Genomic DNA, 25701 nt, shown 5'->3' with positions numbered 1-25701 from the left:
GAAGCAAACGTCTCAAATATGATTTATCAATACCTTAATTGATTAGCCAATTGTTTTACCAATGATGTATCCGATAGTTACTATTAGTTGCTTTCTGGTCATCCAATGGGTATTTGATCGATTAGTCAAATGAGTTATACACCAAAATCCAAAGGATTGGCTAGTTGATATTTTTTTTATATGAGTTTGAAAACTTCTTTATCTAATATCCGAAAAAAAAAAATAGTCACAATTATGCCACATCATCAATTTTAAAATTTTTGGAACATTAGCTTTAATAAGTAGGATGAAGACTTATTTTAAAAAATTGTAACACCAAGGGCTTTTAATGCACCTTGACCTAACATTACTTTAAAGCCCACAAAGAAAATAAATTTGCTTAAGAATCTTCTCGTATAATGCTCTATCCTTAAATTTTGAAATTTTAAGCCTTCAATCTTATACCCAATAAAAGAAAAATTAAAATATAAGATTAAATCATTGTCATCCTCTTCATCATCATCATCATCATGATTTGTTTTGTTATCGTCAAAATTTATTTCACAAAACTTTGAGTAAACAATTACGTATAAGAAAATTTGTCAAATATATCGATTATTAATTTATAAACTATTCTATATTATTTTATTTTATAAGAAAAAGGAGAAAGAAATTGCTTGAATCTTAAAAAAGAAATATAATATATTGTTGGAAAAAGAAAAAGGAAGAAGACCAACTGTATGATGGAATGAGTCTAATGTTAGAAGTTGGAACAAATCCAGAGAGAAGTTGAATGGGATTTGGAAGAAAAATGGAAATAGAAGTAAAATTAGGAAATAAGGGCATGCACGTTATCTCGATTACAGCTCAACGTGTTAGGTTTCCCATAATCATCAGTTGTTTTTTTTTAATATTAAAAACTAATCATAAATAAACCAACTCAATCTATTTTCTAACACCAAAAACAAAATCAGAATCCCACACAACAAAGATAATTAAATTAATAAATAAATAAAAATCCCCCTACCTGCTTTTCCCAATCCCTCCCATATTCTTTCCCATCTACACTACTTTCCCAAAACATTTTCCCCATTTTCTCACACCACAAACACTTCTTCTCTTTCTCTTTCTCTTTCTGATCCCAGCCTGGAATGTCCCCTGATTTATTTTTTTTGATTGGTTTTCAGTTCTGGGTTTCATTGCTTTGAATTGTTTTCATTCACATTGCATTCGTTTTGATAATCCATTCGTGGTTTTCTGATTAGGGTTTGGGTTGTTGCATGTGGTTGAGGATTTGGTGGATGCCGGATGTGGGTTTGTTGGGATTCATGATTGGGTTTTGTGCGTGAGGTTTTAGGGTTGATTGGTTTGTTTTCGACATTTGATGCTTTGATTTTGATGATTAATGCATTTTTCTCTGGGTCATCCATTGGGGTGTTAATTTGGTGAATCTGATTGATTTTGGTGATTTTTTTGGTGGTTTGGAGTTCTTCACAAATAAATGGTAAATTGGGGACGAATTTGAGTTTTGAGTAGATTGAGATTGAGGCTGAATTGAGGTGTTGTGAAGTGGGGTTTACAATGGAGCATGTAATCGGTGGGAAGTTCAAGATGGGAAGGAAAATTGGGAGTGGGTCTTTTGGGGAGCTATACATAGGTGCGCTCTTGATTGTTTTGATTGCACTATTTTGCCTTTTTGCAGTGATTTTGATTTCAGCATTGTGTTCCTGTGATTTTGTTTCTCAAAAAAGTTTATGTTTTGTGGTGTTTGATCTATATAGGTGTTAATGTACAAAGTGGGGAGGAAGTGGCCATCAAGGTGGTATGTGTTATCTCCTTCCATGGACAAAATTTGCTATGTATGTTTAATGGGTTTTAAGGGTAATCTACTGAATATTCTGTTGCCATTTGATGTAAGATTTATTGGGGCATTGTCTGGTTAGGAACTTGCAATTACAATATTGGAGTCCCTGACTATGTTCAAGAACCCTGAGGGGAAGTCTTAAACTTGCATCAATATTTGTTTCCTCTGCTATGTGATGCATCTATATTGTTTCTTTACTCCCCCCTCGCCCCATAATGTTGCATCAATTCCATGTTGGTAATTAATTTTGCAACAGTTGCATCTATGGCTCATGATTAAAGCCCAATGGAACCATCAGGAACTTTATTTCTTTTGTGCTTTGTATTCTAGTTCTTTTAATTTGCTTGTTTTTCCAAATCTCAGGAACCTACCAAAACTAAGCACCCTCAACTTCAATATGAATCAAAGTTGTACATGCTTCTCCAAGGAGGAAGTAAGTTTCTTCTCCTCCTTCTTGTTCGAAGAAGTGATTTTATACCTTACAGTGAAAAGTAATTACTCAATTGAAGGATGGACCCTATGTGGAAAAAATTATACCTCTTCCAAGTCCTTGTTTGGGCAGGACCAACATGGGTAGTGACATTTTTAATTTTAATATTGACCTTTCTGAATTTATAATACTTTTTTTGTCTGTAATGGGAAACAAAAAAGAGGTTGGCCATTTTATGGGCAGTAACATGCATCTTTGACATAGTGTAAACCAATGTTGGTTAAACTTAACTCTAGGACTATATAGCTCCTAGAAGAGAATAAAGTGAAAAGTAATTCGAACTTAAAAAGAACTACTTTGTTTTGCTACCTATAAGAAGGCACTATTTAAAAAAAAAAAAAAAAAAAATTGAAGGTAATTCAAACTTCAATATGAATCAAAGTTCCCTACATCTGGTCCTCAAAACTTCTCACTTGATAGAACTTGAGAATCGAATTCCTCCTATTTGGTGAACAATATAGTCTTTGTTTGGTGAACTGTAGCTTCATGCTAAGATGTGGGTATTGCTATTTCCTTATTTATACATTCAAAGCAAAATATTCCTAGCGTAAAGAAGAACATAATTCTTTCTCGGACTGAGTGAGTCTGATTTTTCTGTTTATAAAGCGGGAATTCCCCACCTCAAGTGGTTTGGAGTTGAGGGCGAGTACAATGTCATGGTCATTGACCTTCTTGGACCGAGCTTGGAAGACCTGTTCAACTATTGCAATAGGAAGTTCACATTGAAGACAGTATTGATGCTTGCAGATCAATTAGTAAGTACACGCTTACTCTATTTAAATGTGTCATGATTCACCAAAATAATTTTTCCTTTCTGTGTTATCTTTTTTAGATTAACAGAGTTGAATACATGCATTCGAGAGGTTTTCTTCACCGTGATATAAAGCCCGACAACTTTTTAATGGGCCTAGGGCGCAGGGCAAATCAGGTATTTGTTCCCATGTTCTTCCAGTAACTTAATATGTGCGAAGTAGTGGAATGTGCCCATTAGTAGCAACTAATGGCACTTTTAAATCTGTGTAGCTTTTTCCTTTTTCTTTTTTCTGTTTTTTATCCTGAACAACACATAATTCTTCAAATCAGGAATCATAGGTACTATAAGTTTTAGATATTCTTACAGAGATATAACCACCAATGAAGAAAAAAAAGCAAAGCCTAAAACCTGTGCTGCTTTTCATTTAATTTCTGAACTTTGTCATTGTATGTGTAAATGATTAAGTGATACAGAAAACATAATGATGCCTAACCCAGAAAGAGTAGCTTTTTTTAATAGACAACAACACTATATCCTGCAAGAACAGCTTCTTGATATTATTTATGGTTTTGGGATGTGGAGTTGGGTGGAGATCCTTGATAGGTTTGTTTGATGGTAACAAATTTCATCCATCAATCATCAAGAAGCTGGTCTTAAGAGAATTTAACTCATGCTTTAGCATGGTTGTAAGCATGTCTTGCTTTGTATTCACTGTTGGTGACTGTAACAAACTGTTCCTGAATTTTTTGCTACATCCTTCAAGTTCTGGAGCAGTTTTCAAAAGAGGGGTAAATCTAGGTTATACCATTGTGTGTGGCCAAACCAGACAGATTTTTATGACTGGAAGGGTAATATTTCATACCCAAAATGGCCAGCCTAAATTCAAGAAAATGAACAGAATTGGACCATTTTGGGCTGCCTGAACCATTTGATCAAACCATCTAGTTTTGACAATATTGAAAGAATCAGCATAGTGAATGATAGTAATTTTTGAATTTGATCCTAATTGTTGAATCATGGCAATAGGATCCAGCCCATTATTCTATATTCCATCTAATGAACTGAAACATAATCAAGCTTTAAGATTTCTTGTCCTATTCAACTTCTATTTATCCAAGATTTTTTAAATAAAAATAGGTGGAGATCATTTTTTTCCCTTTTTTTTTTCTGAGCAAAATCTTAGAAAAAGTACTTTAAAAAATGAGTGGTTTTGCATTGAAATACCCCCTAATACAATTATATTAATTATTAATGTTATCCCATTAAAAATTGAATTCATTGTCATGACTTTTGAGAGAAATATGTGCTATTTAAGAATTACCTTTATGGTGGAAGCGTGGACATCAGAAGTATAAGGGCAATATGTACAGAATGGATGCTGCTGCATTTTTTTGGAACCTTTGATTTTTCCCTTAAAGTTACTCTATAAATTTGGGGTCAGATTAAAAAAATGAGTCATTATATAGCAGTATGCTTATAGGATTAGCATGATTTTGGATTAAATTTATTTTTGACTAATGATATGCAAACGGGATTGCTTAGGATGAGTGCTATGCTTTCCTATTTCAATTCAAGAATAAGATGACCAGCATGGCCCCTGCCTTTTTCTGCTCCTGTTGAAAGGGCAAGTGCATGCATCACTACCATGTGTGCATGGTCCTATGGATGTGTGTGATTGTGGTGAGGTTGGGGTTTGGTTGGTATGGTGATAGGGGAACTCTTATAATTTGGGCCATCTTTGAGCCATCATAGTGCATATTAAGTATGCAATTTGGACCCCTTCCATTTAAATAGCTTTAACTGGATGGATGATGTTTGTGATCTGGTACTATGTTGTGGTGAATCTTCATACTTGCAGCATATGGACTATCTGGAATTACGTGATCATCCCATATTTGATAATACAAATGTGCACATTTTGCTTCTTTTTTTATGTGTCATTTGAAATTCAGAAGTGGCTGAAAAGGCTTACATCTCTCTTTCTTAAACTACAGAGGAAATGAATACTAGTTTTGTGGGTGTGGATCCGTATTTTCTCAGTTAAAGTGACGAGGATCTCTGTTGCAAATGAGAATAGAAAAATAAAGGGATTTTTTCTTCTTTTTTTTTTAGGAATTTAATCATAAGCAGGATATTTAAGTCGGGGAGAATTTATTTAAGATGGTAGAGGTAGATGAAGGATGAGGTGATTAATAAGACAGTTTTCTGTTTACTTGTTACATTGTGTGACACATTGCTTCATCTTGCACATTTGGCTAAGTTATTCCTGGCTCCATATTGGCAGTTAACCTTAGAATTTTCATATGATACAAATTATGTTCTCAACTAAGAAATTCAGTATTGTACTTATCAAAAAAAAAACTAAGAAATTCAGTATTGTAGTTCGGCATTCTGGAACATTATGATTTCGCTTTTCAATATTTATCATTGCTATTTCTTGATGGAATTTTGTAATTACAGGTGTATGCCATTGATTTTGGCCTTGCTAAAAAGTATAGGGATCTACAGACACATAAACACATTCCTTACAGGTAATTAGCAGTTCCATATATGTTGTTCATCTTTATAGTTTTTCTCTTCAGCCGCTAACCTTTTGGAAACATTTTCATCTTGCTAGTTTTGTGGTTCTTGTACCTCTACTTTTTTGTGCAAAAGTCACTGTTGGCCTTTGCTTGCCTCTAGACACGTGTATAACCATGGATATTGTTAATATTTGTTTTTCTACTTTTGTCATTCTTTTGTGTCCAGTTTTCTAGATTTGTGGTTTTTGATGTTGATAATGGATGAAGGTTGCATTTTTAAAGTGGTGTATGGTGTGAAAATAAGTTGAATGCCCTTGGTTTGTAAGCAATGTAGTAGTGCGGTTCATTCTTCAGAGAGATCTATGGAGTTCTTGGTAGATGAAGGAAGGATTGTTCTTAGTGGAGAGTGTCTAAGGGTCGATTTTTCTTTTAGAAATGTATTTTGATTCTAACTTATGACTAGTGTGGATCCATAAAAGTTAGAAAAAATTCAAAGAGATTTTAGAATAGTATTTTGACTCAAAACTTATGACTATTTGGCCTGATACAATTGAACTAAGGTCTCAGGTGGCTCATAATCAATATAATTCTTGTGATTCTTGATAACCACATAGCTTCATTCTGGAAACATCACTATGAGGAACACTAATTGAGTTTTTGCTGCAGGGAAAATAAGAACCTCACAGGCACAGCTCGCTATGCAAGTGTTAACACCCATCTAGGAGTTGGTGAGTAATGATCCAAGTTGTCATATGCTACATCTGATTATGTTTTACAGATTCAGATTCTTTACATATTATGTTCCATCTAATTATGATTAATGTAACTGGTAGAGCAAAGCAGAAGGGATGATCTGGAATCTCTAGGCTACGTGCTTATGTATTTCCTAAGAGGAAGGTTTGAATATAGTATAGTGCCACTCTAGTTTGATTTGTTCTTTTGGGCAATTTCTACCAGATTGATATTTATTGCAGCATTATTCCTTTTTCTTTGCATTTTCTGATCCATGCCATATGCTTTCTTTGCATCAGCCTTCCCTGGCAGGGGCTGAAAGCTGGCACCAAAAAGCAGAAATATGATAAGATCAGTGAAAAGAAGATGTTAACTCCCATAGAGGTGTCATTTCCTACCACTTGTATCCTGTTTTCAAATTTATATAGTCTGTAGCTCTGCCAAGATATTAGGTTGAATTGCTAGGTCCTAAATTTGTTGGCCTGACCTTGAGGTTGCAGAATGCGTTCAGCAGAATGTGAGCTTACATAAGATGCAAATATGTTAACAGGTACTTTGCAAATCATATCCGTCAGAGTTCACATCATACTTTCACTATTGCCGATCATTGCGATTTGAAGACAAGCCAGATTATTCATATCTGAAGAGGCTCTTCCGGGACTTATTCATTCGAGAAGGTAAACTGTTACAACCATAATGACTTTTTGACCATTGAGATCTATGTTTAGATGTGTGTTTAATTCTAATTCTCATCATTGTTTGTCATGCCCCTTTTAAAAGTAGCATCTGAATCTTGGCTTACTATTGCTGCAGGTTATCAATTTGACTATGTATTTGACTGGACTATATTGAAGTACCCTCAGATTGGTGCCAGCTCTAGAGGACGGGTCAGTGCTTGTAAACTTTTTCAGTGTGCATTTCTATCCTTCCAAGACTGTCATCTAATTTCTCGTCTCTTTTTTCAGCATTCCACTGGCAAAGCAGGTTTAAATGCTGGACCATCAGTTGAAAGACTGGATAGGACCTCAGGTGTGCTAAATCTTATTGTTGACACTTACCCTTCGATTTTGAAAGAGTACTAGAAAATATTCTTTTTCTGGATCTTTAATTGCTTGGTCTGATTGTCACTGCCCTGATTTAGTTTTTGAGTGCTAGGCAAGACTTTTACATTTGTGAGGAGAAGGCCCTTTATTAGTTATTTTGATATGACAATTTTTAAGAGTGATAAGTCTCTGATGGAATTTATTTATTACAATGCAGTCTCTACTTCATTTTCCATGAAACGCAAAATGATCGATGCCTGTGATTCAATTTTTTTGTTTTTTTTCCTTCATAGGGCAAGAGATTCGGGATAGATTCTCTGGTGCAGTTGAAACATTCCCCCGAAGAAATGCTTTTGGTTCTGGTTTGCACAGTGACCATTCCAAAAACCGGACTTCAGATGGTGTACCCTCATCCAAGGATGTGGTAATTATTCTTGTTTTCAAATCAACTTTTTCATGCTTGCTTTTTTGCATCTTATTTCTTCTTGGTCCATGTATTCGAAAATCTGGCTCCTAGGTAATATGAGTAGTCACATATTATTTTTTTTTCGTGTACATGCACACACCCGCTCACACATGCATGCATAGGCCTTTAACCAGCAAGCCTAGCTTTTTTTTGCCTGCCTTCTCACAGCTGCCCATTTAATTTCTTCATGCACTTGGGATTTGAAGCTAATTTAAATATTTGTGTCCAATTCTTTGATCCTAAATTATGTTTTAGGGTTTAGTTGATAATTTTAAGCTAGGTTTAATGTTTAATTAATTATGATTTGCATATTAGTAATTCTCAATTTTGAGTTATTTAAAAAAAATATATGTTGAAATGAAAGCAACGGTTAGATTTGTCCTTTTTCCTTGAATAAAATTTTCAAACCCGCTTCATATTTTTTCAGAACAAAAGTTCTCTATAGAAAACAAAGTATAATGTTGTAATAAAAGAAATGATTAGACCGGTCTTTTTTTTATTAAATAAAATTTTCACACTTCATATGTTTTTTTAGATCGAAAGCTCTCAATAAAAAACAAAGTACAACAAATAAAGAGCTTTGGTTTTAATAAAAGAAAATTATTCAAACTTATTGTTTATTTATATTTTCTCTCTTGTTTTTTAAATTTTTTTATATAATATATATTTTAAAATGTTTAATGAAATTTTTTATTTACTTCTATTATTATGAATTGAATGAAAATGAATGAATAATAACATAAAATTTCATCGGAGTACAATGATAAGTTTATAAAATATAAGTATTGTCGGTTAATATTTAATTTTTTTATATTTATTATTAATAACTTTTTTTTTTAATATATTTGTTATCATGAAAGTTGTCTTTAACATCATGTTTGGTTCCAAGAAAATACTAAAAAGGGGAAAAAAATATAAGGAAATTTTTTTTATTATCTTTTGTTTTACTATTAAAATATGAAATATATATATATATATTTTCAAATTATTTAATCTTTATAAGAAAGAGTTAAAATAAATTAAATGAATTTGCAGTAAGATATAAAAATAATTTATTGACTGTAAATTTATTTTTTTACTTTTCTTCACTTTTTCTTTCTTATTATTTTTTCTATCTATTTTCTTTCCTTCATAATTTCATTCAAATTTCCTAGGAACATTATCTTTTATTATATTGACTCTCCTTGTTTATACTTTTAACTGTATAATCAGTTGATTTCTTCTTAGAAATTTGTACGAGTCATAGCAGAGATGATCATCAAATTATATACATGACATTCTTGCTAAAAAGTTTTCCATTTGACTTTTCAGCAACCAGATTCAGAAAGAGGCCGCACTTCCCGAAATGGAAGCACTTCAAAAAGAGCTCTCATCTCAAGCAGCAGGCCAAGCTCCTCTGGAGAACCCAGTGAAGGACGGTCAAGCCGACTAGTGTCGAGCAGCAGCCGCATGTCCTCCTCCCATAGAATCCAACCAGGGTTTGAGTCCAAATCATCGTCATTTACACGCACTGCAGCAACAAAAGGCACACGAGATGACCCTCTGAGGAGCTTTGAGCTGCTCTCAATCAGGAAGTGAAAGAGGAGAATTGGTTGCCTTAAAAAAAAATATTGCTGGGGTTTAATGATATCTCTCTTGTTGTATATGGGAAACCACTTTTATGATCATGATTATTGAAGGTCACACCTTGCAGTTTCTTTCTTCATCTACATATTTTGTGCCCTGTGTAGCTTATACTTGAACACACGTCTATGAAAGATATGATTATCTGCAATTGTGAGCGGATTTTATTCTCTGACCAATAAGCGTTTGTGTTGTTGGCCTTCACATTTTTTAATCATCTGTTTTATCACTCTTCCCATGTGGTTATTGCACAAAAATTATGTGAAAGGTGAAACAAAGGGGAGGTCCTTACACTTTGGCCTTTGTACATGGACTATTCTTATTGCCAAGGAACCCCTCCCCACTTGCCCTAGGATCAATTCCATCGCCTCTATCAACATATTTGCTGTCCATTATATTGGCCAATAATAATAATCACATTTAAGCGGAGCGGTCGGGCATCAAGGGACAATCTGGCTGACTTGGTATATGGATATATTCACCATGTTTTTTTAGCTGTCTCAGTGTCTGTCTTTCCATCTGTTTAGGAATATTTTCAAACATAATTCTCCAATATTTTTTCAAAATAATACATATTTGAATATTTGAAATATTTTTTTAAAAAATAGTTATCTATAATATTTTATATTAAAATCATTCTTTGTATTTAGAAAACAATTAAACAACAGACACCTTATTTTCAAAATAGTTCCCAAAAACTGTTTAAAACAGCTCCAAACAGGCACTTTCTTCTCCCCCCCACATTTTGTTCTTCCCTTTCTTCCTGTTTAAATCATGCCTTTCCTCAATTCTTCCATGCAGAAGAGAAACAGCCAAATAGGTAACATTAACAAACAAAAGAATGGTAATAATATAATAAAATAAAACAGAAACAGTTTTGATGAATGCCTATTATCACCTTGCAGTCGTAGTTGGAAAATGTGGCTGTTTGTCATGGTTACCTACCATCCAAAGGATGGTATAGTTTTTTATTACAAAAGCATAATGGTTGTTTTGGCAATTTGGCATGAAATCCATGATGTAGAAGTCACCACAAACACATTGAGGTAGCACTTTAAGAGTTCGATTTGGTAGTGATTTTAACAAGTGCTTCTAACTTTTTTAACACTTGAAAATTTTTATCTTTCTAACATTAGAAGGGGGTAAAAACGTTTTCTAAAATCACTGTCAAACAAGCTGTAAGAAGAAAGCAAATTAAATCATCCCAAGCAAGAAGCAAATTTATGTCCATCACACAGTTCACAGTAATGCCATAAAGCATTGTCTAGGGTTATAGGAAACCAACTAAGAGCATCGAGCAATAGGCTCTTGGCGGTGCACAAATGGGAAAATATTTACAGTATACAATCTTGCTGAATTCGAATTGTAGGAAGACCTCTAATTATTGACTCAAGACAAAAAATTTAGCTTCCAGCCCTCATCTCATTGATTTCTAAGGGCTGCCAACCTCTTCTCCAGTTCACTAATGCCCGAACTGCAAGGAAAAAGGGACCCTCTGAGTTTAAATGATATTTAGAGTAAAGCCAACAACAGAAGGATACATGTAAGATTGCTTTTGAAATGAAAGTGCATAGAGGCAGATCTTCATACAAGAGAACTGGAACAATCAGGGAATGACACAGGCGAAAACAATTATTTGGAAAGGGGTACGAGAAAAAACACAAATCATCACCTAGCAACTGCAGTAGTTATTTTTGCGTCCAGAGCACCTTGTGAACACTTTATAATCAAATTTTGTGGCATACCACTCAACTAAGCAAGGCCTTAATCTAGATCCATAGCTAACTTTTTGTACCATAAGATTCAGAACATTTGAGTAATGTTTACAACAGAAAACTGCTACAATGGGAAGAATAAGCTCCCTAGCAATTATAATATTATAAACTAATGAATGACCTCTACCACTTTGGTATTTTTAAAGGAACCAACTTTGCTCCATTCTTTATTACTAACAACCTCCAGTATTTACTAATCAATAACAGTTTCAACATATTATTAGCAAAATCTTATGCAAATTAGCAAAATCTTCATGCACTTTATCATTACTGACTTGCATTCATGAATATCATGTGGAAGGGGCAAGTCTTGCACAATTACAACGTGAAGCAAGAAAAAGTGCAAGGGAAAGCAGCATAGGACATGAGTGGAAGGATGAGGGGCAACATATGGGTCAATGTAGTAATATACCTGCCAACGTCTTCAGTCTTCTTCCTGGCAATCTTTCCTTTTGGAGCTGCTGACAACTGCCAAGGGTTCCAGTGCAACACAATTCAGCTTAAATACTAAAATATGACATCAACCAAAAATACGGTATAGAGAACTATTCCAAACAATACCAACCTGCGAGGCAACATCAACACCAATTTCATCCAGCACCTGACACAAAAGAAAGACAAACAAAATATATATAAAAAAGGTTATATATTGGCAAAGTAAAATAAAACTTCAATAAAGCAAAGAAATAATAAAGTAATGTCTTTAAATATGCTTTGCTCAATCAACACTGCAATTCTAACAGGAAAGAAAAAAGCCTTCAGTTCCTTGTTTTATATACAACAAGTTAAGATCCTAATTTTCCCACCAGAAATGTATGCTCCTTAGGAGCATCTAATGGAACTCAGATCCATCACACAACTACTCTGAGCTTATTGTCGAAGTAACTGTTCCAGGAGTAATGTTGCCAAGAAAAAAAAAAAAGGAGGGAAAATCAATTTAAAGAGTTTACCTGGTTAGTCAGATCTTCAGTTTCTTCTTCAGCCTCATCATTATCCAAGGCATCATCTATGGCATCTGACATCATTTCAGTCTGCAAGTATGAATCATAGACAATTAGTTCCACACTTATGCAATCGCCACTCAAGAACCAAATAAAAAGCATATATGAACAACTTTTGATGTAAAATACTTCGAAAGAGAATGGACAATCTTACAGTCATATCCATTTGCGCTGATTGCCTCTGAAATTCTTGTATCACCTTAGCCTGCTTAGCAGGGGCCATTTGCTGCAAACAGAACATACCAATTACCAAAGGGTTTGGGATAAAGGGAAAAAGAATATGAAAATTTTGAAAAAAAATTACAAGAAGGTCTTAAATGCAATCAAGAGAATTATAAGTCAAAAAATTTTATGCATTGCCTCATCATGCCAATGCTTTCAAGTTCAAGCTTGTAAAAGAGCTCAATCATGCAGAGGAAAAATTCAATTTATGTTTAGTATATGAAAAAATAAATATTAACAAATTTACCCAAATGTAAAAGTCCAACCTTATTCATGGCAGCCATTGCCTTGCTAGCACCTTTCATGCCAACAGAAACAGAAGTATTGGCGTGCATTGCCTGCAAACAGGATAAACAGTGCTAAGAACACACTCCACATGTGTACTGGACTAAGTCAAACCAAAATGAATCACATAAGAAAATAAGGCAGAGGAAGGGAGAAAGAAGTTTTGAGAATGCACCTGTGTGTGAGTCGCAATACCTCTCATTTGAGCTCGACTACCTTGTAGATTAGCTATTTGTTGTCGAAGCCTAACTAGCTGGCGAGCTAGAATTTTAGTTGCTGCCTGCAAAATGCACAGACAAGGAAATAAAAAAGATAATAAATCTGAAAGACTTAAGGAATATAGCTAAGGCATTATTCATAGCAGTTGGATGCCGGATGAATTGAGTCTCTCAGCACTAACAATAATCAAGGCAAATTAAAATTTATAACCAACCTCATTTCCTGTCTTAGCAGTTCTCTTTATCTCAGCAACAAGCTTCTTTTCCTGTCATTATGATGAATTTATATTAGATCCAACCCCAAAAACTTAGAAACAGGACAATCATTTGGAAGCTCTCAACATACTTCTAATTGCAGTGATCCAATTTCCTTCTCTATACCTGATGGATGGTAAAAGAAATTATTAGTTTGAATAAAGAAAATGTCCCAATCTCAAAATCTAGTAAGAAACAAGAGAGAGAAATCTAGTGCAGAACGTTGATGAGTGACTAGTTTGGTTCTTCCCCTAAAAAACCTCACTTCTTTAATGCTAATGGGTCTAGAAAAAAACAAAATTGAAATGGGATCAGTGGCAAAAGAATAACATTAGCAATAACACCAATGCACAAAGACCCCAGCCTATGCCTATTCCACCCAAAAACATATAAAATTTTAAAACAATAAGATGACTCTTCACCAAAAAATTAACATAGATGACCCTCTTTTTAGAATAAGCTAATGTGCTATGTTTCAATTCGATTAAGATAAATTCATGGGGCCCAGATCACGAAAAAGAAAAAATTCTTATCAATAGATGCTCGCTGATATTACAGACTAAACCATTATATCAGGACACTTTCCCGACCTCAGGAATTTCTACAAGGTATCCAAAATAATCTACTTGGGTATAGATAATTGGTCACCCTACAAAAGTGAACCTGTCTGTCCCAATGTGCTAACTCTGGAATGGTCAATCAGTTTAACAGACTCTGGACAAATAAACCCACAACCATTCATAGGAGAAATTCACAAACCCCTAACTACCAAGCAAACTCCCTATGGTTTTGTTTTATTTATGGACAGTTTTTAGGGGAGAAAATCATTCATAACTTCATGGGATCGATATGTTCTAAAGTGAGGGACTATTTCTCCAGTCCAAAATTTCTCTATAAACCTAAAAATTTAACATTTTCCTCAGGAAGGATTTAACTCGTCAGAATGCAAAATCCCATAAGCAACCAGGCAAGTCACCAACATTGGTAAATGTGGTTATAAATCCAACATTTTTACAAATGAAATTGTTTCAAACAACCCAATTAGATTCTAAAATTAAATTCATAAAATCGTACAATTCCCTCCCATGGAACTCCATAACTTACAACATTTCCTCTCAGAATCAAACTACAAATACAAATTTCCAAAAGCCCTAAATGACAGAAAAATACAAATAATAATAATGATGCTTCTGATGATGATGATAACAATAAAAATTGAGAACTAAATTCAGCAAAGAAACATGAATATTACCTCTCGTAGCATTGTTCATTTCTCGCTTACTCTCTCGAAGAGCCTCTGAAATCAAATTAAACATCCAAAAGAAAAAAAAAAATGATGATTCGATTTTAAACATATCAAAACATACGTAAAAATACAGATTCAAAGAATGAAATTTCCATTAATATAATCAATCATGGGATAACAATCGGAACTGTGGCTTCACATAGTACAAACAAAAAGCGGTGAACAAAGAGGATTAGGGTTTGAAACCACCTTTAGCCGTGGGTTTTTTGGAGAAGATATTCATAGCTCTGAGTCACGAAATGATGATTTGTTTTCGAGGTTTTGAATGATATTCCAGAGATTGGAAAGTGGAGCGAAGGTACCCGGAGATTCTGGGGTCTTTTCTTGTTTCAAGTTTCTTAGTCTTCCGACTTTTCTAGCTGCCTTCCTCTATGGTCTATAGTTTCTGAATATATCATTTTCAGTCTTTCCAAAGCTTATTTTTCTAATTGGCAATCAATCTTATTAATGGTATTGATATTAAAAGAAAAAAAAAATGTACTTAATTTGGATTGCGATTTTTTTTTAATTGTGTCAAAATAATTTTATATCATCCATTTAATTAATAAAAATTAAGAGTGTATCCAACAAAGATTTTATCACGAAGCAGACCAAGCCTATAAAAAGTGTTAATATATATATATATATCGACAAAATTTTGAAAACGTTTTTTAAAAATATGAAAAAATAATTATATCATCTGAGAATCACTTATAATGGTTTTGGAAAAAAATACTTGATAGGTGATTCTCATAAAAACACTATAGAAAACATTTCAAGTAAAAATATTGTCTAACGCATTTTTAATCATATAAGCTCTTATGGGATTTTTAGGCTCAATATGCATATCGTGCTCCTTAACACCCTCACTCGCAGCTCCACCCTCCCTCACGTGTGGCCTCATACCCGCATGTGGAAAGACAGACAAAACATGTAGCCCCATACCCACATGTAGAGAGACAGACAAAATTTGGATTCATATCCAATAGAAATAGACAAAATTTGTATTTATATTCAACAGTGACAAATAGAATTTCGATTCATATTCAATAAACAAATGGGGGAAATGCAAATTACGGAAATGAGGTCAAAACTTAAACTTCCCGTGTCAAACCAAACTTTGATATCATGTTGAATTACCCTCAAATTTTTAAAAATGTTTCCTAAGAGTGCGTTTGATAGTGTTTTTACCCAAAATGTTTTTACTGGAAGTGTTGTCTTTGGAAACGTTTTTTAAAAGAATTATCCATCAAGTGTTCTCCAAAAACACTATTAGTAATTTTTCAAATTTTTAAAGCCGTTTCCTAAAATTTATTAAACACCTGATTTTAAATAATAAATTTATTTATTAAACATTTATATTTAAAGTATTGTAAAAGTATGAGATAATTATAAAAATATTTACTAAATAAAATGAGTTGTGAATGTAAAGTCATGATTGTGAAACACATTTTCACTAAACATGGATAGATGAGGCAAAAGAGATTTGAGATTAAGAATAAATTAATTATGTTAATTTGATACTTAAAGTTGTTTTTTACTCTAAATTGTGATATTAAGTTATTTTATCAAATATAAATCATATTAAGTCATTAAGTTGATTTATCAAAAATACTCATAATTTTTTTTATTCCATTTTATATTTTTTAAAAATAAAAAATAAATAAATTATATCCACTTCCCTTGAATTTGTATTCTACTAGGCTCCTTTCTTTTATTTTGTCATAATCAACCATGTCAATATTTGTTTTAATCAATTGTATGGTAAAGACACCTTTTCATTTTATTTTACTATTAAAAAAAAGCTAAATTTAAAAAATATGGATTTTTTGTTAATCAAATACAAAACATGAATTAAAAAAAAAACATCGATTTTATTCTTTCTCGCACTTTCTTCGATTAGTGACTCAAGGAAGACACCAAAGCTAGGCTTGGGCCACACTAAGGGAGCATCAAGGCATGACCTTGGACATGGTCATGGCACATGAACGAGCATGGTAGCACTCACACATGGGTTCCACGACGTGTGTGGCATGCAACCCATAACTGCAATGACATAAGATGTGGTGCAACCTTTCCCTCTCTTGGCACTAGCACAAGAATGCTCAACCTTATGCATTGAGGTGGCTCATGAAGCCATGAGTGCAATGTCATGGCATGTTGCTGCACTAAGGATGACATGATGATGTTGTAGCAGCATAATTGATTTAGACGCATGGTTGGTGCTTAGCATAGGGGCGTAATGCCCCGTGCACAAGAATGACAAGCTATAGGTGCAATGTGGCTCATTGCTACCAAGAAGGACTTAGACACGACATGAAGGTGTTGTTATAGCAACTAGATCGAGGCAAACACGATGATGCATGACAGACATGGGCAAAACAAGGGAGGGCATTGCAAGAGGTTGGCCCATGACATGGACAATAGACCAAGGACGAAAATATTGATTTTTACAGATATATTGATAACTCGATTTTATGGATATTGGGATATATCAATGGATATTTTGATGCAAAATATCAATTAAATTGAAATTGATAAAAAATCATCGAAATATTGAGAAAAATTCTAACCTACCATCCATAAATGGTTGATAAGTAAACACACCTTACCAATCATAAATATCATCAAAATTCCAACTTATTTACCATCTCTAATAGAAATAATATCATGTAAATCAAAGTACCAAGGACTTATCCATTTTCACTCCTCAAAACAATATTTTTAAACAAGTCTTAAATGTAATTAAGTCAACCCCCGAATATAGTACTCAAAATTAATCCTCTCACAGACCTAGCTCAATTCATCTCAAGCAATAAAAACTACTCTCTTATAAGTTAAGAACACATCAATCTTTAATATTTTATTTTTTTCAAATGACTTATTATAGGAATGCAATGTTAAAGGTATCTCCCATTGATGACACCCAACCTTAAGGCATAGGGCACCAAGCTTGTAAGACTAGTTCACCAACCACTAACTCCTCAAAATAGGATCTAATACCTTAGCACCTATAATTAAGTTCATATTACACCTATCCACCCATGTAGTAAGCATAGTTCACCAACCACTAACTCCTCAAACTCCTCAAAATAGGATCTAATACCTTAGAACCTACAATTAACTTCATACTCCACCTATCCACCCATATAGTAAGCATTAAGGTCGATGACTCCCAACCAAAATGGCTTAGGGCGCCAGGCTTCAAAGACCTACCATTTGCGTCTTGCTAAAGTTTCAAGGTAAGCATAGCTTAACCATTTTTATTTATCAATCTTTTTTTATTATTATTTTTTAAGTTAGACACATTGGTCGTTTTCTAAAATGTCTTAACTCAATTCAAAAGTAATCCATGTTACCAAAATAATTGAGTCCAAGTGTCAAGATTAGGTTATTTTTTTCATTTTATATCCAAGGAATAGAATGCATAGTGTGTGTTAAGCTCAAATAGAAATGACCCTTAGAACAATGAAAACTTCAAAGTCATATCAACTTCAATTCGCAGAACAAGATTTCTAAGATCAAGTAAATAAACTAGTATTCAAAATTAACTTCTTTCAAGTTAAGTATGCTCATTCATCAATCACAAATGTTATAATATTCTCAAAAAAAAAAATGTCAAACAAGTCACAAATGTGATTTATGAACTAAAAAAAAAACAAAAATCCTAAAAAAAAAACTAATAAAGCTATCAACATATCTCATTCTTTTCCTTTCTAACTCTTCCCCAACCTAACTTGTACATTATCCTCAATGTGCAATGAAAAATATATAAAGAGAAGAATGGAAGATACCTTCATTACTCATGAATTTAAGCTTCAAGAGCTTAAAACAAAAATAGAATTAAACATGAGCACCGTATGATATAAATGATACAAGGGAAGGAAATATGAAAAAAAAAAATTACTAAAAACAAAGCTATGCCATTAACACAATGTGCGGGGTGTGAAATCAACGTACAAATGAGGACACCATAAAAAGAATCATTAGGAGAATAACCAAGTGAGGATGACCATGTGGCCTCATAAGTAGAACATATTATGGGAGAGATGAAAGTGTAGAGGAATTTATTGGAGACAAGTGACAAATTCATTGAGAACAAGGTTGTTAGTTTGAAGGTAGATGTCAAACCCTTGATAGACGACTTTAAAACCACCATACAGTCTTTTGAAGAAGACATAGAAATCCTTAAAAATGTGATGTTGCAAGGATCTCCCTCTGGTTCTGAAGCCCTTTCTAAGATTCATGTCTTTGAACTTAAGGGTTTTAATGACAATCTAAATGCAAAAGAGTTAGAAAACTTCGTATGGGATATGGAACAATATTTTAAGGTTGTTTATCTTTAATGTAAAAATGGTCTCCATTACCAATACGTATCTTATTGGTGATGCTAAACTTTGGTGGCGCATGAGGATGAAGGATGATGCAAAGTATAGAAGGCCTTAGATCACCAATTGGGAGCATCAAAGAAGGAACTAAAGAATCGATTCCTCCCATCAACACGACACGGGTAACCACATAATCTTCTGAAGAGATTGAGGCACACTGGGTCCATGAGGGATTATGTTAAGGAATTTAGTTCCTTGATGCTTATCATTAAGAACATGTCAAAGGAGGATAATTTATTCAATTTCAATTCTAGGTTGTAGGGATGAGCCCAAATTGAACTTCAAAGGTACGAGATTTGTGATTTTCTTGTTGTAATGGCTACAACAGATTAATTGATGGACTCCAAGATGGTCAATGCCATCTCCACTACACAGAAGCCTAAGTCAGAGAAAGCCAAGAAATCTAAGGCTGAGGCAAAAACTTGCAGGATGTCAAGATGGAAGAAAATGAAAAAGAAGTCCTCTACAATATCGAAACAACTAGAGAAAACCACCAAATTCATGTAGTAGATGATCATAATAGCCAAATGTTTCTTTTGTAATGGTTTCAACCATGCCAAAGATTGCCCAAAGGTATCAACTCTCAACTCTTGTGATGAAATATTATAATGCAGAGTCTGAATTAGATGGTTGTTCAAGAGTCAAATCCTTTACAATTTTTAAACGTGATCCAAAATAAAGCCTTTGTCTAAAAAAGACTTATGCATGCCTAAGCCTTAGTGAATTGTGTTCGTGTGAAGATAATTATGGATAGTAAGGTAACCCACAACTTTGTGGCGATAAGAGAAGCGACAAAGCCTAGTTTGAAACTTGTGAAACCAAAGTTTGATTAATCTTGGTTTTAATGATAACAAAATAAGGTTTGAAACTTATTATTATATTTCAAGTGTGATTAGGTAATAAGATTTCCAAAGTAACAATCACAAAAACAAAATCAAGTCAAAGGAAAATTAATAAGAAGAAGACATAAAAAAAAAATGTTTTTCAAGACCTAAACTTCGTAGGGTCTTTTTGTAAGGTTATTGATGCACTAGGTTTTTCATGCATTACATTCTATATTTATGCACCAAAATCATCCAAGAGTTATTTTATTTTAAATCTTTTAAAATTGGATGATTTCATATTTTTAATTAAAACATTGTATTAAATACTTTCCAAACTTGTTTAAAAGATTTTAATTTGAAAAGATGGTTTTTAAGCTAAAAATGACTCAATCGGTTGACTTGCTTGAGGAATTGATCAACCTGTTTAGCTCAATCGGTCGAGAAATGCAAAAAACCTTTTCTTTTTTCCGGAATACTTGTTCAACCAATTGAGGGGTAGTCAAGGTCCAACAGTCACTTGTTAGACATTAAATGCTAACGCCTAATGAACCGATCGAACTAGAGCTCGACCGAACAAACCCCCAACGGTTAGTTTGGTCTTTTTCCTTTATAAAAAAACTGAAATCTTCATTATTTCAAGAGCTTAATGTTCTTAAACATTTCTTGAATATATTTGAGCCTTGTGAGAGTGTTTTATAGTGCACCATTATTCTAAAACTTGCATAACATTAATGCACTTTTCAATCCTAATTTTTCTTGTACATTTGAGCTTAAAGTTTTGTACTATAATTTTGTGAAATTATTTTGTATATTTATTTGTAAATCTTTGAAACAAAGAATCCAAGTGTGAGATATCACTTAAGGATTATCAAGTGTGGGGTATCACTTGAAGGGTTATTAAAAAATGAGGTATCTTTGGAAGATCGTAAAGGATGCTTGGAGTCAAAAGTCCAAGAAGGTGGATTTGAACCATAATCCAGTTGTTTTCCTTAAAAATTTGGTTTGGAAGCCTTGAATCAATGGAACCTCAAGCTTGGGATTGAAACTTGAAGAAAGTGGACATAGGTCGGGTTGCGTCGAACCACTATAAAAATCTTGTGTTTACATTTTCTCTTCCTTACTCTTTTACTTTATATGCAATTGTCTTTATATTGTTTTATTATATATTTTCATACAATTGCCTCTTATATTTATATAATTTAAATTTGCAAAAAGAGACCATCACCCTATTCACCCCTCCTTTAGGATGATTTCCTTAAGTTATATTAACCCAATTTTTTTTAACAAAATTGGAAAAAAAAAAAAAAAAACACTAGTAGAATCAAGACAGTTAATTGGTAAAACCCAAAAGATAAATGACATTGCTAAGGAAATCCTTTTTCAAGTAGAAGAGTGGAAGAACACATGCAACATACTTTGCATGCCTGTGGATGACTTCAAATTGATCCTTGAGATAAACTTCCTCTTGAAGGTCAAGAAGACCATACTCCCACACATTGACGGATTGATTGTCCTGGAGGAACGTCAACCTTGCTTCAGACATGCTTTAAAGGGTAAGACTGTTGGGAAAGACTAGTCTTAAATGTTATCTATCAATCAAATAGAGAAAGGTCTGAAGTGTGAACAAGAAACATACATTGTAACATTAATTGAGACTAAGAAAGAACAATCAGTGGAAGTCGCTGATATAGTAGTGATAATTTTGGAAGAGTTCAACAACATGATGTTTGCAAAATTGCCTATGGAATTGCCTTTTAGGCAACCCACAAATCACATGATTGAATTGTTGCCTAGCACTAAGCCTCCTACGCAAGTCCTATATCGGATGTCCCTTACTAAACTATTGGAACTAAGGAAATAGTTGAAAAAGTTGATAGATGCAAGCTTGATCCAACCTTTTAGGTCCCCTATGGTGTACTTATGTTGTTCTAAAAGAAGTAGGATGACCCTTTACGCATATGTGGAGACTATTGCGTCCTAAATAAAATCACAATCATGAACAAATATATGATTCTCTTGGCAATGAAATTGTTTGATAGATTGTTCAAGGCAACTTACTTTTCCAAACTTGATTTGAGATCGGGATATTATTTTTTCTCTTCTTTATGCCTCTATTCTTAACATCATGGGAAGTCTTTTCACAGAGGTATAAGTGTTACTAATGTAAACTATGTAAAATGGTAAACATTTGCAACTTATCAACAATGATGAAAATATCATTTTTTACGGATTTATAAGTAACTCGATTTTATGGATATATTAAGAAATATTGATGAATATTTTGACACAAAATATTGATAAGATGAAAATTGATTACAACTCATGAAAATGTTAGGAAAAACTTTAAAAAGTGATATAAGAAGTAATAATAGATATTTTGTAGTTTTTTTGTTGAAAAAAATAATATATGTATGATATAGTTTGTAATATTCAATAATAATATTGTGTGTGTCGAAAAAAAGTATAAATTTTGTAAGTATACATTCATTATTAAGTTATATTAAATATTATTAGACAATAATATTGTGATATTTGATTATAGTATGTCTAATTTTAAAATATAATTAATATTAAATTATGATACATTTAACTCATTTGTAGTCAGTGATATAAAATAAATGATAACATGCATATATATATATATATATATATATATATATATATATATATATATATATATATATATATATATATATATATATATATATATATATATATAATTTTTTTAAATATTTATGTTTTATACTTAATTAGTATATAAATGATATAAAAAAATTTGTTAAAAAAATTATCACGATAATTTTTTATATTTTTGGTGATCAATTAAATGAAATTTTAAAATAACATAATTAGAATTAATTTGTTTATTAAAATATTCTTTATTTTGTTTTTATGATGAGTTTTAATATATATTTATTTTGGTGCATTTATGTCATTAAAGGCAAGCTTGCCTAGTGATTGCCCAAGGTTTTGTTTGAAACTTTTGTATCAAGTTTGAGTCCCCAAGACGACAATAAGCCAATTTTTGAGGGTTTGACCACACTTTGACCGAGCCCTTTTCGTTGAAAATTTGGTAAAAAAAACCGATAAATCACCAAAATTTCCAATAAATAATCGAAAAATTAATAGTTCAATATTTTTCCACCATGTGTCACTTTAGAGACGACTGACACTTAAAATTTTTATGATATTTCACAATTTTTTTTCATCTTTACTTGTTAGGAATGAGATTATCATGTGCAACAACTTCCTTAACAAGCATAATCATCTTATTAACATGCTCAATTATAAAATCTAATAGTTTCATTTTAGCTCCATTATATTTCTATAAGTTATTGAACATGTGATTCAAAAGAAATTCCATAAGCTACAAAAATAATATCAAACATGGCTTTAGTAGTTTTATATTCTTCAAAACCAAACCTCCATCAGAGTGACTTAGTAAAAATCAAGAACTAATATTGAAAAATACAAAAGGCCATATATACATGAAATCACATGTAATGCATAGTAGTTTTGTGTGTATTTGTGTGTGATACACCATAATATGTGAGGTTTATAATAAATCTACCCATTACATTAAAAGAACGTTTTTTTTTTTTTTTTACCATAATGTCCAACAAAAAAAAAAAAATACAAACTTACAATAAAATACTTGTGATTTGAAATAAAAGAAAAGTCGGTCAATTTATGACTTTCATGATGACATGTCAATTTTTTTTAGATGAATTGTCTCTTATGGAGCCAAAGTGGATATTTGTACTATCAACGTAGAAAAGAAACTAACGTCTCTTCGGGATGATTTTGAGTCAATTAGTGTTTCCATACTTCATTGTATTCTTTTTCCTAATCTTAGTAATATATTTAATAATTGAAGGTCAAAAGACTCAAAAAGGTTCTCTTGTTAAAATCAGAGTAGAGAAAGATTAATCTATGTTTGGTGCAACATAACAAAAGATAAAGAAAGATTTTGCTTTTGTAACAAAGCTTAGTTCTTAACAATATCAAAAGTTATTAGATCTAGTTCAGGTAACACTTAGAGGGGGTGAATAGGTGTTTGAACCTTTTAACCCAAAAATTAATATATTCAATTATTTAACTATATATTTTTTTAATTAAGGAAAACCCAAAAATAATCAACACAAAAAGATAAGATTTTTATGTAGAAATCACTCACACAACGTGCAGATATAAAAACCATAAGGTAAGAGGCCTTTAATCACAAATCTATTATTTGAAACTATAGTACACAATTTTACCTACTGGAAGTTATCTCTAAGCCTTACTCATCAACACTTACACTGTACTTCACATCTGCAATGTAACACCACACATGCTCCTAGTGGATCTTACCTCAACATGTGAGAGGATGTGGATCTCATTCTCAACCCAAAGAATGTGAAGACAACCATCTTGAGTTTAGAGCTTGTAGAAGACTAATAAGGTTATTTCAATATTCTCATCAAGAGCTCAAATCCATTTTTAGCATGGTATTTATAGATATAAATACCCAGTTGATTCAAATTAAGATTTCCAAAACAAATCCAATTATAATTGTAAAATAAATCCAATTATGTAAAATTGGAATTTTGCCACTAGTGCTTTAACAGCCTTAAAAGTTTTTAAAACATTTTTGTTCAATTTAAAAGACCTTTAGTCCACTACAAGTCTTATATAAATCCTAGAAGCCTTTCCCAAACCTTTTTATACTTGTGTCACTTCGATTGATCATACAACAACCTTAAGTCTTTAATGGAAAGAAAGACATACAACTCAACTTAAATTACATAGTTTAATGTACTAACAAATACAACCCAACTTCCACCAAGCGATAATGCACAAACATGTCCAAGATTTATCGTTAGTACTATTATCAACTTATATGAGGTATAATTTTGTCCAATATAAGAGAAATTTACACTTCGAAAGGCCCACATAGATATTGCATATCATTTTAATGTGATCCACATATGCAAAATTTGACAACCACTACCAATCAACATTCCTTTGATCAAGTTTAGAAGATGATAAGACAAACTATTTAGACATGGGTAATAATTTTAATGCATTTATTTTATCGATCTTATCAAGTAGTTACTTTAATTGTTGTGTCACTAATGATGACACATCTAATCATGACTTTCAATTGTAAACTATTTGCTTCATCTAATCCTATGATTTATTCTTCTTCCATTCTTATAATGATGATTATGTGATTATTGCAAGTTATATGGGTTTTGTGATTCATTTTAATTTGTCTATTTTCAATGTGATGTTTATTCTAAAACTTTCAATGAATTTAATTTTTGTTGATCATTCCTATGATCGAGGTCTTGATATTATTTTTTCTTCCTTTGGTTGTATGGTGTAAGATAATTAAATAAGGGAGCAAATTAGGACAAGTTATAAGATTGGAAAGACTCTTCATTTTAGACACCTTATACATTTCCTATTATATTGGTAGAAAATTATATGCTCCTATTCTTAAAGAGTCATTGTTCATTATTTCTTTTAAACAATCTTCACGTTTTCCTCTTTGACATAAAAGATTGTCATATCTATGATAGTCGACTTAAGTATTTGAGTTCTACTAGAAAATTGGGTCAAATTTCGTATTGGTAGACAATTTATTTTCTTTATCTTATTTTTATTTGAAAATGTAGTAATGAAATATTAAAATATACTTATAATAAGTCTATTAAAATGAATTAGTTTGTACAATAAAAAATATATTCACTTATAATAATTCATAATTACTTTAATAAATCTACTAAAATGAATCAGTTTGTAATATAAAAATATATTCACTTATAATAATTCATTGTTTTATTAATAACAAAATATAAAACACAATACTTTGTTCATATAAGTATATATTCCTTTTATATCATGCATCACATAAAGTATTTTGTGTAATTTTATTTATTTTAACTTTTGAGAAAATAATTTTCATTTTTCTTAGGAAAAAATGAAAA

At 32.2% G+C, this 25701-nt stretch overlaps 2 protein-coding genes across 4 annotated transcripts; one reads left to right on the top strand and one right to left on the bottom strand.

Annotated features, from left to right (window-relative positions):
* The first annotated feature begins 957 nt into the window (after positions 1–957).
* LOC117918781 (casein kinase 1-like protein 11) lies at positions 958–9677 on the top strand. Of its 3 annotated transcripts, none has more exons than XM_034835673.1 (14): positions 958–1636; positions 1761–1801; positions 2207–2276; positions 2940–3088; positions 3166–3261; positions 5548–5618; positions 6276–6337; positions 6443–6506; positions 6641–6725; positions 6892–7018; positions 7155–7228; positions 7310–7370; positions 7678–7808; positions 9162–9677. In XM_034835673.1, exons 1-14 carry the CDS (start codon positions 1561–1563, stop codon positions 9426–9428), a joined length of 1374 nt encoding a protein of 457 aa, XP_034691564.1. In that variant the 5' UTR covers positions 958–1560; the 3' UTR covers positions 9429–9677. The 3 variants fall into 3 exon arrangements, with proteins under 3 accessions (XP_034691564.1, XP_034691563.1, XP_034691565.1); XM_034835672.1 differs by having other exon boundaries at positions 962–1636; positions 7307–7370; XM_034835674.1 differs by having other exon boundaries at positions 1545–1636; positions 1761–1838; positions 7307–7370.
* A 976-nt stretch (positions 9678–10653) lies between these two features.
* Positions 10654–14904, bottom strand: LOC117917496 (vacuolar protein sorting-associated protein 2 homolog 3). The gene is made up of 11 exons (XM_034833795.1): positions 14725–14904; positions 14482–14526; positions 13321–13355; positions 13190–13240; positions 12932–13036; positions 12738–12809; positions 12404–12475; positions 12199–12279; positions 11814–11849; positions 11661–11716; positions 10654–10947 (listed from the first exon to the last, which is right to left on the bottom strand). Exons 1-11 carry the CDS (start codon positions 14756–14758, stop codon positions 10896–10898), a joined length of 639 nt encoding a protein of 212 aa, XP_034689686.1. The 5' UTR covers positions 14759–14904; the 3' UTR covers positions 10654–10895.
* Between the last annotated feature and the right edge of the window lie 10797 nt (positions 14905–25701).

The sequence above is a fragment of the Vitis riparia genome, chromosome 7 (genome assembly GCF_004353265.1).
Source record: "Vitis riparia cultivar Riparia Gloire de Montpellier isolate 1030 chromosome 7, EGFV_Vit.rip_1.0, whole genome shotgun sequence".
Lineage (NCBI taxonomy): Eukaryota > Viridiplantae > Streptophyta > Magnoliopsida > Vitales > Vitaceae > Vitis > Vitis riparia.
This window is presented reverse-complemented; position numbering and strand designations above follow the sequence as displayed.